This window comes from Orbicella franksi, chromosome 10, assembly GCF_964199315.1.
Source record: "Orbicella franksi chromosome 10, jaOrbFran1.1, whole genome shotgun sequence".
NCBI classification, from domain to species: domain Eukaryota; kingdom Metazoa; phylum Cnidaria; class Anthozoa; order Scleractinia; family Merulinidae; genus Orbicella; species Orbicella franksi.
The window spans coordinates 22,895,481-22,910,908 of record NC_138154.1 but is presented as its reverse complement, the minus strand read 5'-3'; the positions used below and the strand labels follow the sequence as shown (position 1 = coordinate 22,910,908).

General features: G+C 40.5%; 1 protein-coding gene across 1 annotated transcript in view; it reads left to right on the top strand.

Annotated features, from left to right (window-relative positions):
* Window positions 1-2,110: 2,110 nt before the first annotated feature.
* LOC145499467 (uncharacterized) overlaps window positions 2,111-15,428 on the top strand; it is a 132,200-nt gene continuing 118,882 nt past the window's right edge. The window contains exons 1-9 of the mRNA XM_081478984.1: window positions 2,111-2,257; window positions 6,611-6,805; window positions 9,134-9,403; window positions 10,516-10,791; window positions 11,391-11,576; window positions 12,154-12,327; window positions 13,002-13,151; window positions 13,532-13,878; window positions 15,008-15,254. Coding sequence (XP_081335110.1) covers window positions 2,179-2,257; window positions 6,611-6,805; window positions 9,134-9,403; window positions 10,516-10,791; window positions 11,391-11,576; window positions 12,154-12,327; window positions 13,002-13,151; window positions 13,532-13,878; window positions 15,008-15,254 — 1,924 coding nt within the window. The 5' untranslated portion in view covers window positions 2,111-2,178. The remainder of the gene's footprint in view (window positions 2,258-6,610; window positions 6,806-9,133; window positions 9,404-10,515; window positions 10,792-11,390; window positions 11,577-12,153; window positions 12,328-13,001; window positions 13,152-13,531; window positions 13,879-15,007; window positions 15,255-15,428) is intronic.

Below are 15,428 nucleotides of genomic sequence, written 5' to 3'. Positions count from 1 at the left end.
TATTCGGACATCTCCTGATCCGAAACATCTGATTTGGATGAAAAAATTTCCATCTCAAATATGCTGACAATGTACCATGCGTCGTGAAAAGATCATCATCTTTCTAAGAAACAACGTATCTCACTCCGTCAAGTGACGACTCCTGCAATCGACAGATTACAATAATGACATCCTCTGTATTACGGATGGCTGAACGTGATTACATTTGTTGCCTTGCAGAGTACCCCCGACTCTCGTTCTTGAATACAGGTAGCCTCACAGTAGGAACTCTTTTTTACGTTTTGTTGCGCTTGTCCTTTGGGAAAAAAATTATCAGAATCTTTGACAAAAAGCAGACATAAAGATTACATAACTCAAGCTGTAGATCCGATTTCATTTGTTCGTGCTGTGCATTTTATATATTATGGCATTTTAATCTTGTTTACAAGCTATATAAATTAAAAAAAAATTATTGCTCGTGTTACATTAAATCCTAAATCAGCCACCCAGGTCAAGTAAAATAATGTGATCAAAACAGTAATCGGTACAAAGAAAAAGAAAATAACTAGCCGTTTGTGCCTATTTTTGAAACCTTCTTTGTAACTTTGATCAGCAAATCGGATCTCTGATCGTTTCAGCCCTCGCCCCTCCCACACCCTCGTCCCGCCTTCTTGATACTGTCAGGCCAGACTTCTGCATCTCGTTAAAACACAATCGCTCTATTAATTTATAATTTGGTTATTGTTCGTTCACTGTGTCCTTGTAACTGATGTCTTTCCTGATGAAAGTTGCTCTCATGGAATTTCTGTCAACAGTTCGAACGGTCTTTACAAAACAGCAACCCTTGTGTTCCAAGTGATTGCAAAACAGCTTAAGTCGCGATACCTCTCACGGTGTCAAAGTTGATATCAGTGATATACGGTAAGCTTCCCGCGCCAGCACGATCTCACTAAGACACTAAAGACGCATTTGTGAGAATCCAAAGCAAGGAGCCCATAGTTGAAGTTCAAGACATGCCGCTGCAAATGAAAACCATTTCGCGAGAGTTGAATTACGAGATGTGTTTTTTTTTTTTTTTTTTTTTTTTTTTTTTTTTTTTTGCTGGCAGTTTATAATTATTATGAACTTTTGGTTTTAAATGGCATTTTCGAGGGGGAAGATCTGTGTCAGGATTTTGAGAGGTTATCACGTGAGGTCGCGCTGTAAAAAAGTGTCACTTCAAGATATCTCCAAGAATGCATCAAGCAGTCGCCTGGACGCCTGACAGTCTTTTGTTTGGAGTCCATATTAACACCCACTTTCTCACAGTAAACTACTTGCCGACAAGATTTAAAACAGCAGATGATAGATTCTTCGTGTAGAGATGGCCTTAGTATGCACATTTCTTTACGAACGAAGAATGCAGACTGGTTTTAAGACAGGATAGGTTATCTACTAAGTTATCGGTGGTGCCACTGGGCTCCACGGGCACTGTAATGCGATCGAGCTGAGAACGTGACTTCCGCTAATTAAAATTGTGCATACTTTCACAGTACAATCACTGTATTGGCACAGACACTTTCGTAGAACTTTATTGGTTAGAACATAGACTATCATTCTGCTAAAGATGATTTCAAATTCAGTGTCGTAAAAAGTTCTCAATGTCTCAGTGTCGCACAATGCCTGTGAACCTTCATTCGTTACCACACAAATTAAAAATACCCTTCGCTGGCGAGCCTGCACACTTTCCAACTAACTTTGGTATGATGTTGCAACGATCGCCCCCGTGTTGATTGAATCTTTAACCCCTGAGGAAAGGGGAATTTAAAAATTAGTGGGAACGTCTTGAGGAAAGATGGGGTTATGGACGGGGGTCAATGTCCAATCCTTTAGGCCCCTAGGGGAACATCTCAGCTTCTCTCTTCAGTTCGTTCAAGAGCTCAAACTAGCAACTTCTCTCACGGAAAGGTGTTACTGGTGGGTGTTTGGAAATGTAGTCCATGTACATGCATGCATTATGGTGTGCATAGCGTGCTAGGACCGAAAAGAAAAATGGTCTATCCCTCGCACTTTTCGTGTCACATGTTTCCCCTTTAACTTAAGGTGTCAAATTGAAATCTGATCTTAGGCAAAAAAAGCCGTCAATAAAACTCCTTTCTTGTTTGTTCGACGGTGCAGTTCGCGACCGACCCTCCAAGAGATGATTGGTCTAAATTGTGGATGATGGATTTTCATGTCTCAAAGATGAGGGATTTGGTGGCGATACTTCTGTGTTACGCGCTCTTTCACGCGGTTTCAGGTACTTCTATAGAACTAGTTGGTTCATTTTAATGCCGGGAATACACACACATGCAGTGAGTGATCTTGCTGACAAAGCTGTGGCAGTGTGATAGGAAACGTTGTGTTCTTGCTTTTGTTGTTCACTTTTCGTGCACCAAACTTTTAACTTGTACATATAGATGGTTTGATACAATAGCGCAGACAGGAGCATTCTCTCGTTATGTTTACTTCAATTTGTGAGATTGGATTGTAAAGAGATACAGTGTCCAGATTCATCGACAAAGCACTCCCGCACAGGATTTAAAGATTAATACGCGTGGTTGTCAATTCGCATGCTCGTGACGGGTCAGATTCGAACACAGCGTGTTCAATGGGATTTAAACGAGGAAAAAAATACAGCTCTATATGGAATATTTCATCTTGATTAGTAGACGTGGACAGAATTGTCATTTATCGTTAAAAGAACGTTTATTGCATAATGAAGGCAGTTGTTCATTCTTGTGTTATTGCGTGACGTATACGCGCATTCTGCGAATTTCAAAAGGCGTTCAGAATGTTCTTCTGGAGATATCGGAAGCAAACACAAATCTAAAAGGTCGACGTTCCTTTCCCTTTTTTCTTTTCCTTTTTTGGATCTCTGTTTCTGAGTAGCTTGATCGAAAATAAGGCTGGATTACGTGAACGTTCGAATAAAAGAAAAGATCTTTATCGGAACGTGCAATTTTTAGATTTTTCCGTGGAAACACCTTTGGGCCACTGTATAGCATGAAGTCAATCGAAAAAAGCAACGTCGGTTATTTCCGACCCTACAATATGAATTTATCGCTCCATCCCTCATTCTCCTTTATTTGTAGCATTTTACTTTGATCTGTTGAAAAACAATTTGCTAGGATCCCAAAAGAAAACACGCCAAGTTAAAAAATAATGTTTACATTTGTCTACTGAGACCAATAAAATGGAGAGGATTTATTTCACAGATGTTGGCTGGCTGGGTGTTATACAGTTGCCGTTTGAACGTGTTGGTGGGCAAATCGAGAGGGATTCGATTCGACAGTCGTTTTTAAAACTTATACCTCCCGTCAAAAAGTTGAATATGTCTTTTGCTATCGCGTGACCTTTCCGTTCCAGATGTGTGTTCGTTTCAGCTTCTCTTTTGCACGCAATTTTATAAATACATGATGATAGAAGAAGAAACTCTACATGTTTGCTAAAACCGTTTCCGTTGGTAATAAATACTTATCACACGAGGGAGCCGCTATAGACATGATGAGGTTGCAAATAACTTCGGACAAAAAGCGACCTTTAAGTTAAAAATACCGTGTGAAACGATCGCTATGCTGTCATTATATACGAACTAGCAGGATTTTTTATATTAATTGCTTGCAGACTTAACACACCCTGTTTGCTTCTCGTCATTTCGTTGTCTGGCATTGCACCAAAAGTCACTTTAATTTTTGAGGCATGCGTCTGTTATCAACTTAATGCGACAACTGTGAAGGTGAGGTAGCACATCGACTCAAATTAATTTAAAATTACGGCTGAAGATAATGAAGGAATGAGTTAAAGCGCTATATGAAACAGTTGCCGCTATAAATGCGCTGTTGTTTACTTGTATACGATGATCTCTTCTGTCTGGGTCATGTTGTGCAAAGCAACATAGTTTTCGTTTACGGTCGGAAACAAGGGAAAATTAATTCCTCTTCCTCTGTCATGTGTTTTTTTTTTTTTTTTTTTTTTTTTTTTTTTTTCGCTTCCTGTTTTGGCTCATAAGAGTTGATGCTAATTGTTTTAACGTAGCAGGGTTTGGATTGTGGCTTCAAAAGCCTTTGATTTAAGATTCTCACGCGCGCTCAAGCACTCTTTTCAGAATGTTGCGTGACAAGCAAAGGAACGTCTGTCAACATCTTGTTTCGGTCATGGGCCTCAACATCAAATTTGAGAAGGAAGGAAAATGAAAGAACGTAATTAAGAAAGTAAACTGAAAAGGGAGGAGAAAACAAACTGGTTGGAAATTGAACACCGCGCCATAGCATTTCAATTTGGCAATGCCATGTTCTACTTAGCTTTAGGGACCGGTGACTCCATGCCAGCTAAAGCTCCCAGTCTCACAACAGGACAGGACAATGAGCAGAGTTCAACGAATTTGCACAAGTATTGTCCATGTGTTATTTCATGACTACTCCTGATTCCTAAGCACTTCGCAGACAGTTATTTTTGCTCAATGATAAAAACACCGCAGTGTGTTCTCCGCTTTCGCACACAGCTCCAACACGCTCCTTATTGTTACTCAAGCCCCTGGTCCTTAGGCTATCATTTGCGGGCAGCTGTTGATTTCTCCTAGATCCCACGCCGAACACTGCGCTACTCTCTCTATCGTTCGCGGCGTAGCGATCGGCGATGGAGAAGCCATCATCATCATCATTATCATTGCTTACTTTAGCTTCTCAAACGATGTTATCAACCTGAAAATGAGAGAATTATATACACAACAAATACATATACATGTAGGATAGCCTTAAAGCAGACAAAGTTTCAAACACTTATAAAATCCATATCAAGAACCATCTCCAATTAATTATCACCTCCATTGTTACTCTGGATGGTGGCCAATGCTAGTTGAGTAACTTTTAAGGATTTTTCTTCAAAGAGGGTTATATCCATTATATAATGTATCGCCTTAGAGAAAGGAAATGCCTTAAAATCTTGGAATACGCGCAATTTATTGTGGAGAGAGTATTAGATTAGCGTTATAAAAGTACAAGGGCGTGCGGTCTCAAAAATGTTTACACTATGAGTGTGACGCATTAGTGAAATTCTTGTTGAGATCGAGATCAGTGCATCGTCATGAATGATTTAGAGATAGAAAATTTTCAAAAATAAAAGTAACCGGGTCCGCAACAGATCACGAAATATGCCTTTTCTGTACTAAAAATAGAAATCTCTCCCATAACCTTTTACTTAAAAAAATCACCTTAAAAAGTCTTAGATGCTAACAAAATTCCTCTCTGAGAGCTCCTGAGGTGTGAATGGTTGTTATGTTGGCCAACAATTAATTGGGAAATGAAAAGCGAAATTTAGTAGGTTATTTATTGGAAATGTTAAAATTTTGTCTTTTGGTGTCCTTTAAAATGCAATACGTTTCGCAAGATAAAACAACTAGATAACCAATATTATCAACCAATAGGAAAAAAGGAAATTTTAACACCATTTAAAAGATTACTGTCTAACCCTGGGCAGCTATTATGGGTTATCGATCACATTCGATACCTGAGTAATTCAATGGAATGACCCTGTTTACATTTTGGTGTTCATTAGGCTGTCATGTGTTCCCTCCTTGTCAAATTCCTTCCTTTCCATCAGTCAGTCAGATCAGTTAATAACTTGAAGTGACCAGTACGCTAAGGAATCTTACTTGTTCTGGTCAAAGTTCTTAGTGTAGTAAACCATGTACTAAGCACAAGGTGTCAGAGATTCACTACGTAAATCTCCAAGTTAACACCTGGGGGTACATCATAAATAAGCTATATAGGTATGTGCCGCTGTGAAGAGTATGGTTTTCAGGCAGTTTAGTCTGGGATTGGGTATAGAAATCAGACAGTTTTGGTCTTGACATGCTTTTTACCAGGGGGAGGGGAACTCTCATGACAAAGGCTCGGAGTTGCACGACTTCTCGTCTCGCCTAAGGTTATAAATTGCAGATTTTGGTACGGGTCGTGTGAGGGCGGAAACCCAATATCTTAAAGACCTCAGGTTGAAAATCGTTGTTATACTGTGTTGGTGGTCTAGACCGACTATGCATATTTTTAAGGGGTCAAATGGAGGGTTTCAATTACCTGTCAACTGTAATAGGAACAAACAAAAGTAATGAGAACATAAATATTGATATCATGGAAAATTTGTCACGGAATACATTCATGAGTACATGTGAATTATTATTGTGCTTCAAGGCTTAAAAGATCCGCGATTGTAAGAAAATTGTTTGCTGAATGCCAAGCTATGTCTTTGCCGTTTGGAAATTTTCGTTAAAAAGCTTCTAAACCACCATAACTTTAGTTTTTCTTCCGTGACCTATTCTTATGATTGACTTGGTCACTTATGAATGACCTGGTCACGTGCTGGGTACTCCAAAGAGCCTACATCCTCGGCTAATTACAGTTCAGAATGAGGTAGACGTCGTGAGATTCAAAGGTATCACTATTGAACACGGACAAAATGCGACGACAGTACAGTAGTAGTGGTTACACATAAGCCCAAAGTACAATAGTCACACTCGTTTACGCCATCACAATTCACGCCTTGCATTATTTATATTGAAACAAATGAAATATTTGAAATATTTCTCAGGACTGATATGTAACGCTTTTACTCGTAGGTCTCTTTTACAACCCTCCTGACGGTGCATTGATTGGTGAATCGAATCTACCTCGCTCGTGTAAATGGTGGCGAACACTTACATGTCCTGCACAGGGGCCAAAGTGCACCTCGGACAAGGACTGTCCTGGACAGAGCCAATGTTGCCTGCACACTTGTGGTACCTACTGTACGACAAGAATACCTTCACATAAAGGTAACGAATTACAGCACGATTTATGCAAGTTCTCTGATTTCGACGATATTCAGATTAAAAAGAAGGTAGGGTTTGAAAACCGTCGCTTTTTACGGGAGATTCTTGCAGTCACTTCATTTTCCACGGAAATGATGTTCGTAGCAATTTTCTCCGGACATACCACACGCTTGAAACGTGGAATGGTGGATTTCCTAGATTATTACTTTGGGGTGTCCATTGTCAACCCGCCCGGTTTTTTGAACCTGGAAAAAAGAACAGTTAAATAAAGTTGTAATATTTACTATTATACCTGATCATCTCTCATAAAAGACATAAGGAGTCCTGATTAAAAAAAATCCAAAGCAAAATCAAACTCTCGCCTACAAAACAAGTATTCAACTATACCAAAAACTAAAAGGGAAAAAAAGAGTGTCTTTTGACAGAGCTGTCAAAATAGAAAGCACCTTCTTCAGGTTCCTATCTTGCTGTTTTAGAATCACTCGAAAAAACTACACGGAGTACACGGAGCTTTGTTCTCCCAAACGTCCACTTGTGGTGCAAGTGTTCTATCACGAATGCTGTTCTCTGATTAATGGCTACACTACTGACTCAATGTCTACTCTGTTGTAGACAGTGAGAAGCACAGCAGTGTGCGGTTAACAAACTGGCGGCCGCTTCTTTGCCCTATCGAAGTGTCTTTGAACAGGATTTAGATAAAGTTTTTAACGAATAGTAGATTTACACAAAATATTTTTATCGGAATGTGAAGGTGAATTACCATCAACGTGACACGAGCGTGGGACAAAGAAAAATTCTGAGTCCCCAACAGGAATCGAACCCATGACCTACATATGACAGGTGTCCTGCATACTGCTAGGATCAACGCTATCGAAGTCATCGTGAGTAGTGATAAGTTAGTAAAGATGGTGAATTTTAAGCTCGGTAATGAAATTTGAAGGTGAATTAATCAACATGACACGAGCGTGGGACAAAGAAAAATTCTGAATCCCCGACAGGAATCGAACCCATGACCTCGCGAACGGGTAACCCCAAAACACTGATCCCCGGTCCACGGACCCCGACAACGGACCGGGTCCGCGGACTACCCTACGGACCTGTCCATGGACTACCCCTACGGACCCCCTCTACGGACCACCCTAAAATAGTGTAAAAATAATAAATAAAGATTTCACTTATGGGTTGTCTTACAGATTCAGACTCGTGTCGGTGATTTCTCGAGTGTTACACTGTGCAAATGTAACAGACTTGGGTTTTTGACACCCCACCCTCCCTCCCGAAAAAAAAATGTCTAAAAGCTGTTTTCAGCGTAAGGAGATGCCGATGGTAAGAAGGAGAGTTCTTACCTTCCATTCGTGGCTCAATCTGGCTATGGAAGACATATTTTTAGGCCGTTTTATTCTTGTTTGTATCTGTTATTCCGCTGAGTAAATTGTGAAGCCTGGAACGAGTTCACGAACCCACGGGAGAATGGGCTGGAGAAAATGGCAGAGGGGAAATAATACAAATTTCGAGGCTTCCCGGAGGCTTCCCCGTATGCATCTTTCGTATACTTTATGGCCACAGCAAAGGAAATGGCAATGTGTAATGATATAAATTACACCCGAGCCTGAATCCAGGTCTATTTACATTTGGACAACGTAACGTTCGAAATTTCGCCGTCACGAGTAATCTATTAGACAACCTGTAACTGAAACATATTTTTTTATTATTTTTATTATATTTTGGGGGTGTTCCGTAGAGGGGGTCGATAGGGGGAGTGCGTGGACCGGTCCATAGGTAATCCGCGGACCGGGGGTCAGTGTTTTCGGGTTACTCATGGAGAGCAAGGCCATTTAACTGAATTCATATATGACAGGTGTCCTGCATACTGCTAGGAGCAACGCTATCGAAGTCATCGTGAGCAATGGCCTTGCTCTCCATGAGTTCTCGTAGCTCAGTGGATAGAGCGTCCGCCCGGTGTTCGGGAGGTCATGGGTTCGATTCCTGTTGGGGACTCAGAATTTTTCTTTGTCCCACGCTCGTGTCATGTTGATTAATCCACCTTCACATTTCATTATCGAGCTTAAAAATTCACTATCTGTATTAACTTATCAATATTTTTATCATTCGCTCAAGATTTCTATGCGTGATAGTTGGCTTGCGCCCTCGTCAACTATCACGCGATATAAATCTCGAGCTCATAATCTATTTGTTGACTAGAAAACAGGAAATGCTTTTCACTTCTTAGCTATGAAACTAGGTACTACCTATGTATAACAGGATATATAACAGGGAGCTAAGCACTTAGTATCTCATTTAATTTTAAGAAATGTCTGGTTTATTTGACAGATCCTTGCGTAGGAATCACATGCGGTCATGGAGAGGTTTGCTTCGTTGAAGGATCCAGGCCCAGATGCGCGTGCCCACCTCGCTGCATTAATCGCCGCATTCAACGTGTATGTGGTACTGATGGTATCACATATAAAAGTTACTGTGAGTTGATGAGGACTGCCTGTGTTATTGGCGATAAGACATTGATAAAGAAGCAGGATGGCCGGTGTGGTTCTATACCCCCTACTCAGCCTCCAGCTACAGATCCTCCTACACCCTCTCCCACAGGTATTTTTCTAGTTTACTCTACCCTGCATTCCATCTAAAACATAGGCATCCAATTTACAAATAGTTGAAAACTGGTTACTCAATGCGAACACTCGTGTTATCACATGATTTATGAAGAAATGTAGCCACTTTTTTTACGATAACAAAGATAAACATTTACGGGCGAATTAGACTGTAAGCAGTCTCCCTTTTGCTCGAAAATCCGTTGGGAAGAACGCAAAACAACATGAGTGTGTGAACCTGACATGCAAAGCCGCGAGACGTAAGAAGGGCGCCCACGCTACTCGCGGCTCGCATCTTTCCCGCTCGCCGCCTGTATGTCACGCTCGCACCTCACGCTCGCACGTTCACTTGTTTTGCGTTCATCCCCACGGACTTTCGACCAAAAGAGAATCTGCTCGCAGTCTACGGTTGAATTAGAGGGGAAATTAACTTTAAATCGTATGCGCGTGTGAGTTGGACGATTATTTCTTCTCGAATTTTGTTTTTCTCAAAGAGCCACTTGGGAGGAGGGCCATTTGTCCATTGCAATTTTGCCCCATAAACGGAAAAAACCACATGGGTTTCATGGGTTTCTTGCGGGACAATCCTGTGTTGCCCAGAACGTGTGTGCTGTAACAAAAGGAGGCACGGTGTTTAAGCACCGACAGATGTTGCTCGTGAGGCAGAAACTATTCTTTTAGCAACTCAGTCTTACACTTAAAGCTGCTTTATTTACACTCCACCTGGGCCTTGGTAGCGGTCAGCATTATTTGTGTTGGTGATGACAATAAACATGAAACTGCAATAGTCCAGTTTGCTTTCCTATTGGCGTTCAGTGGTGACCTAAGTGGTGTGCGAGAAAATTTCAATCCTACCCATTCAAAAAAACAGTTTTATATCATAGGATGAGCCGAACAAAGTCAGTAGTATTTGACAGAAATCACCATTGATCCTTAAAAACTATAACTGATACTGATCCTAGATTAAACGCAAGCCGCTAAGCTCCTAGCCGCTAAGCTCCTTTCAAATCCCAGGTTTAAGGTGATTAAGACGAGTCGACCTTCAGAAGAGGTCATTCAGAATTGTTTCCTAATTCCTTCTTATGTTGTTCAATACTTTTGTTTCTCCAGAACCAGCCCTGAAAGTGAGCCCTCGGCACCGAGTGTACCAAGAGCTTAGTGAAGGAAAAAGAGGAAACATTTCATGTCGAATCGAAGGAAAAGTCACCTCCTACAGATGGGTGTTACCAAACGGTAAACAACTTTCATCCAGAGTACGCGCTGTAGGAAATATTTTGACGATAAGCCCAGTCTTGACAGACGACGCTGGTACGTATTTGTGCGTTGCACAGGGTGGATCAGACGATGATCAGGTTGTTGAGGCCCGGGTGAATGTAACGATACAAGGTACGTTTACCTCAACAGTCAATTATAAATACTTTTCATTGATTCGAAACGGCTAACCTTGTCAATTGTGGAACTTCCAAAATAGTGATAGCGCATGCCTAGTAGCTTTAGTAGTACAAAGAGACAGCAAACTCCAGTTATTGTTGTTCTGTTGTTTTGGACTGTTTTTATTATTATTGTTGTTGTTGTTGTTGTTGTTGTTGTTGTTATTATTATTATTATTATTATTTGTTATTGTTGTTGTTATTGCTGTTCTGAAAGCAACATTTCCCTTCTAAGTAATTTTAGAATTAAATTCATTTCAAGCCAAGAGGCCGCATTAACCATGTTCAAGTTGGCGCGAACTTGACAAAAGCATGAATATGACAAAAGTGAACGTACCAAAAGTTGCTTAAGGTTTTATTCAGCTCTTGATTAAATTTGAATTAACCTTTTTGATTAAATTTTTTTTTTGTCATTATTTACTTTGATCAACAGACTGACCGTCTTTTTACAAACTAGCAACAACTAATTAATACTCCACTAACGAACTTGCCAACATGTTTAAAGAATCATCTTTCATCTTTCCTTCACATGTAATGTCCTGACACTCTTGACAGCCATTCCCACAGCAGCCGACTTCTGTGACGAGCCTCGCGCAGATGGAAATTGTTCAAGTTTCAAAATTAGATGGCATTTTGACAGCAACCTTGGAGAATGCCTTCCATTTGTGTACAGTGGCTGCGAAGGGAATTCGAACAACTTTCTCAACAAAGAGAAGTGTGAATCTGTGTGCAAACGGAAAGGTAAGGCTTTAGTAACCTTACTTACAGGGATCGGCAGCTAGTGAATTCCGAATATTCTTTATGCATCATTCATCTTGCTAATCTATAATGAATAGAGATAAGAAGATAAAGGAAAATCTATATTGATTTTGTCACTTGTTTCATTCATAAATCAAGCAGACTCGCAAATCACTTTCTTGTGACATCGCCATCCTTGTCTATTAGGATATTTGAAACACGTAGAAGCATTAATGTCAAACTGTTCTACAAGAGTTTGTTTCTAATCTGATCTGATCTGAATTCTGTCTACTCCATTTCGGAGCATAGAGACCACTGACAAAACTCCTCCAGTCTCCTCTGTCCTTGGCCCGGCGTTCAAAATGCGCCCAGGAGTAGCCCTTCGACTGGATAATGTGTTCTGTATCCCTGTTTCTAATATTCAGTCTTAAAGACAAAGAAGTTCAATATGACTTAGTAGCCAATATACACACAGTAAATAAGAGTGCAAAAATATGTGCAAACAGGCTAGGTACCTTTTTTAAAGACTACAAATCAACAGTAACACCTTTTCTCTTTCATATCTGTATTAAAAAAACAGAAGTTCCAGACTACAGAGTATGTCCTGCTCCCATAAAGTCCTCCTCCTGTATACGACGCAGCTCTAGCTATGAATGTTTAACAAATGATGACTGTCTATCTGGAACAAGGTGCTGCTCAGTGGAGTGCTGTCCTGGGAGTTGTAGAAAAGAGTGTGTAAACCCTGTTTTACCAGGTTAGATGACATTAGATAATAGCGTTCTATATATGATGTACATCGAAATACGGCTTGAGAAAGGCGCGCTTGTTACTGGTTTTAAGATGATGCCAAAAAAATTTGCATCATCCCCAGGGCAGGGAGGGGGTATTTCTTAAAATTTTTATAATAAAATGTTAGTTGTACTGTAATGATGCAAACGTCATTTAATAAATTTGGTTCAAGTAACGCACGTTTGGTATGGAACTCGAAAACTTAATATTTTCTCTTCGGGGTGTGCAGGGGAGGAGGGAAATTTGTAACAGTTTAATCACACACACGTTCCTGTGACGAGCAAACCCTGGCCCGCGGTACGTGTTGCTCACTTCCCTTGTTTCGTGCCTTCCTTCATTCCTTGCACGGTTTACAACAGAACGAACCACGGTCAAACCTTGTTCAATTTTGTTTGTTAAACACAGTGAATTTCACCCTTTTGTCATGAAAATCGCGAAATGGCGTCAAACATCTGCTTGGGACGGTTTTGTTGTGATAGAACCTTTATACCGTTAAGCGATTTACAATGGCATCATATCCTGACCTCTATAATACGCACACTTCGTAATAACGACACTTTTGCATGTTGCTCACATCCGTATTAGAAATGTTTGACTGCAGTAGTGTTGTACAGTTGAGCTTTTTTTTGCTAATTTCAGCCAAGAAGGGCACATGTCCTGTTCCATCTGATGACACATCCACCTGTGTCGAGCCCAGCCACGAGTGCTCCATTGACCATGATTGTGACGGCGACATGAAATGTTGTCAACAGTCCTGTGGACGAGTTTGTGTCGAACCGGACATTGAAGGCATGTCAACTTATGTAACCAATTTAACTTAGAATCTGTAAGAGCACACTGACGCTATAAAACTCTCCCAATTAAGATAAAAGGTCTTCAGTTGTTTAGCAACAAAGTCCAAATTGTTCCTTATCCAGTTCTACTAGAGAGGGTCCATTTACGTACATGCCTGCAAATGTACAGCGCTTGCCCCCCCCCCCCCTTCCCTGTTGCCAAATGTACAACAATTCATGTCACCCTATTTTAGTGTAGCTCTTTGTCTTAGCTTAGTTAAAATGAAACTTAAACTGTCAAAGCATTTAATGACATGTTAATGTCTTCTAGCTAGACCATGTTTTAAGGATGTAAGTTTAAGTTGAGTTTGCATTCCCTTTATCCTTTATTTATAGAAGAAGCGTGCAAAGCTATCGTGGACTTGGCGTTTGTGATCGATTCTTCTGGAAGCATTAGTGGTCGTAACTGGAGATTGCTAAAGGCTTTCATCAAGGAGGCAATTGACGCATTTGATGTCTCTCCCAAGGGAACCCATATCGCCTCCGTGTCCTATTCAACAAGGCCAGTGGTGGATTACCGATTCAACACTCTGATAGGGGACAAACTTAACGCGCCAGGGCTCCACAAATTTGTTGACAAAATAAGACACCAAAGAGGATTTACATACATTGATAGAGCATTGGCACTTGCAAACAAGGAGATTTTTAGTGACAAGGGCGGAATGAGGCAGGCAGTGAAAAAGGTATCACCATCAAATAACCAGTCTCTTACGCAGACGCTCCTTGGGCTTGCAACCGTTCCTCCCCACCAAAGTTGGAGAGGAGTGCGAGACAAACCGAAAGAACCTCTGCACAGGAGCCTACATCTTACAGACTGGATGAAATGCTAAATAATTACGTGCTGACTCGATTTTATTATGTCCTGTTACTGTTGTATTAACCATGCGCTAATGGCTAATTTTAGTACCGAATATTGCGTCTTATGTAAGTCGTCAAGGTAAATCCTGTCAGCTCAACCCACCAAAGCGGGTCTGGTGGCTAAAAATGTGAGTAGGCTACTGAAAAATTGGGTACTGAAGTGGGCTCGGTCGAAACGACAACGAACCTACATCTCAATAGAGTGAACGTAATAAATGCTTCTTCTCTTTTTATTAAGATTAAGGGGTTCGGGCAGATTAAATGCGGTACTCTTTCTTGAAGCAAAAGTGGGAAGGCGAATTGTTTTCATTTTAGTTTCTCGGGTCTCACTTTTTTAACCTGGACTGCTAAACCCGACAAAAAAAGTGTCATGAGGGACCGTTGTGCTCGTACCACTTGTGACGTCATCACCTCCCATTTCGTGGTCAGCTGGAAAGATAGGAAAATGTCCTAAGACCATTTCTAAAGTAACAGCGGTTCATGAACAAACAAGATGAGGGACGTTTCTGAAAGTCTATCCTAAATGTCAGCCTAATCCCCGGGTAAGAGACATCGTCCCTTGCTTAGGGACTAGGCTGAGGACGGGAGACCACTGACATTTCAGGCTAACAACTTTTTACTCTTCAAATCGACGATAAACTCGACGTTGACACATTTTGGTTAATTTTTTTATTCCTTTCCAAAGCGTAAAAAGGCCAACAAAACGACTAAAGAAAGTGGGAGTTAAAGAAAATGAAGAACAAAGGACAGTTTTTGTTTTGTTTTTGTTTTTGTTTTTTGTTTTTGTTTTTGTTTTTGTTTGTTTGTTTGTTTTGTTTTGTTTTGTTTTGTTTTGTTTTGTTTTGTTTTGTTTTTTTTCAACCAACGTTTGCAAGGCCGTTAAATGCGAGAGGCCCAAGGGGGAAAACAATCTTTGACAATGTACAGAAACCTCTTTCTTTCTCCTTAATTTAGGTTTGTTTCGTGATAACTGATGGTGCCCAAACAACAAATGGTGTCAAGGGACCCTATATTCCACTGGACAAGGCTTCTCAGCCTCTCAAAGACAAGGGAGTAGACGTTTGGTCCATCGGTGTAGGAAAAGGGGCAAAAAAGTCAGATCTTGTGACGATAGCATCTGATCCTGGAAAAGTTATCATGATATCCTCATTCAAGAATCTAAAGGATATCTTGGGCGACGTTCAGAAAGCCGCATGTGAAGGTATGCAGCCAACTTCCTTACGACTTTTAGCTGTTTTTTTTTTTTAATGTTCATATGAAATACAGACCACTATTTCAGGTGCTGTTGTTGTCGTACATTTTTATTAACGCGTGCTTTTGCAATTGTGGAGAACTAGTAATAAATTTAATTGTGCACTGTTTTGAAAAGAAACCG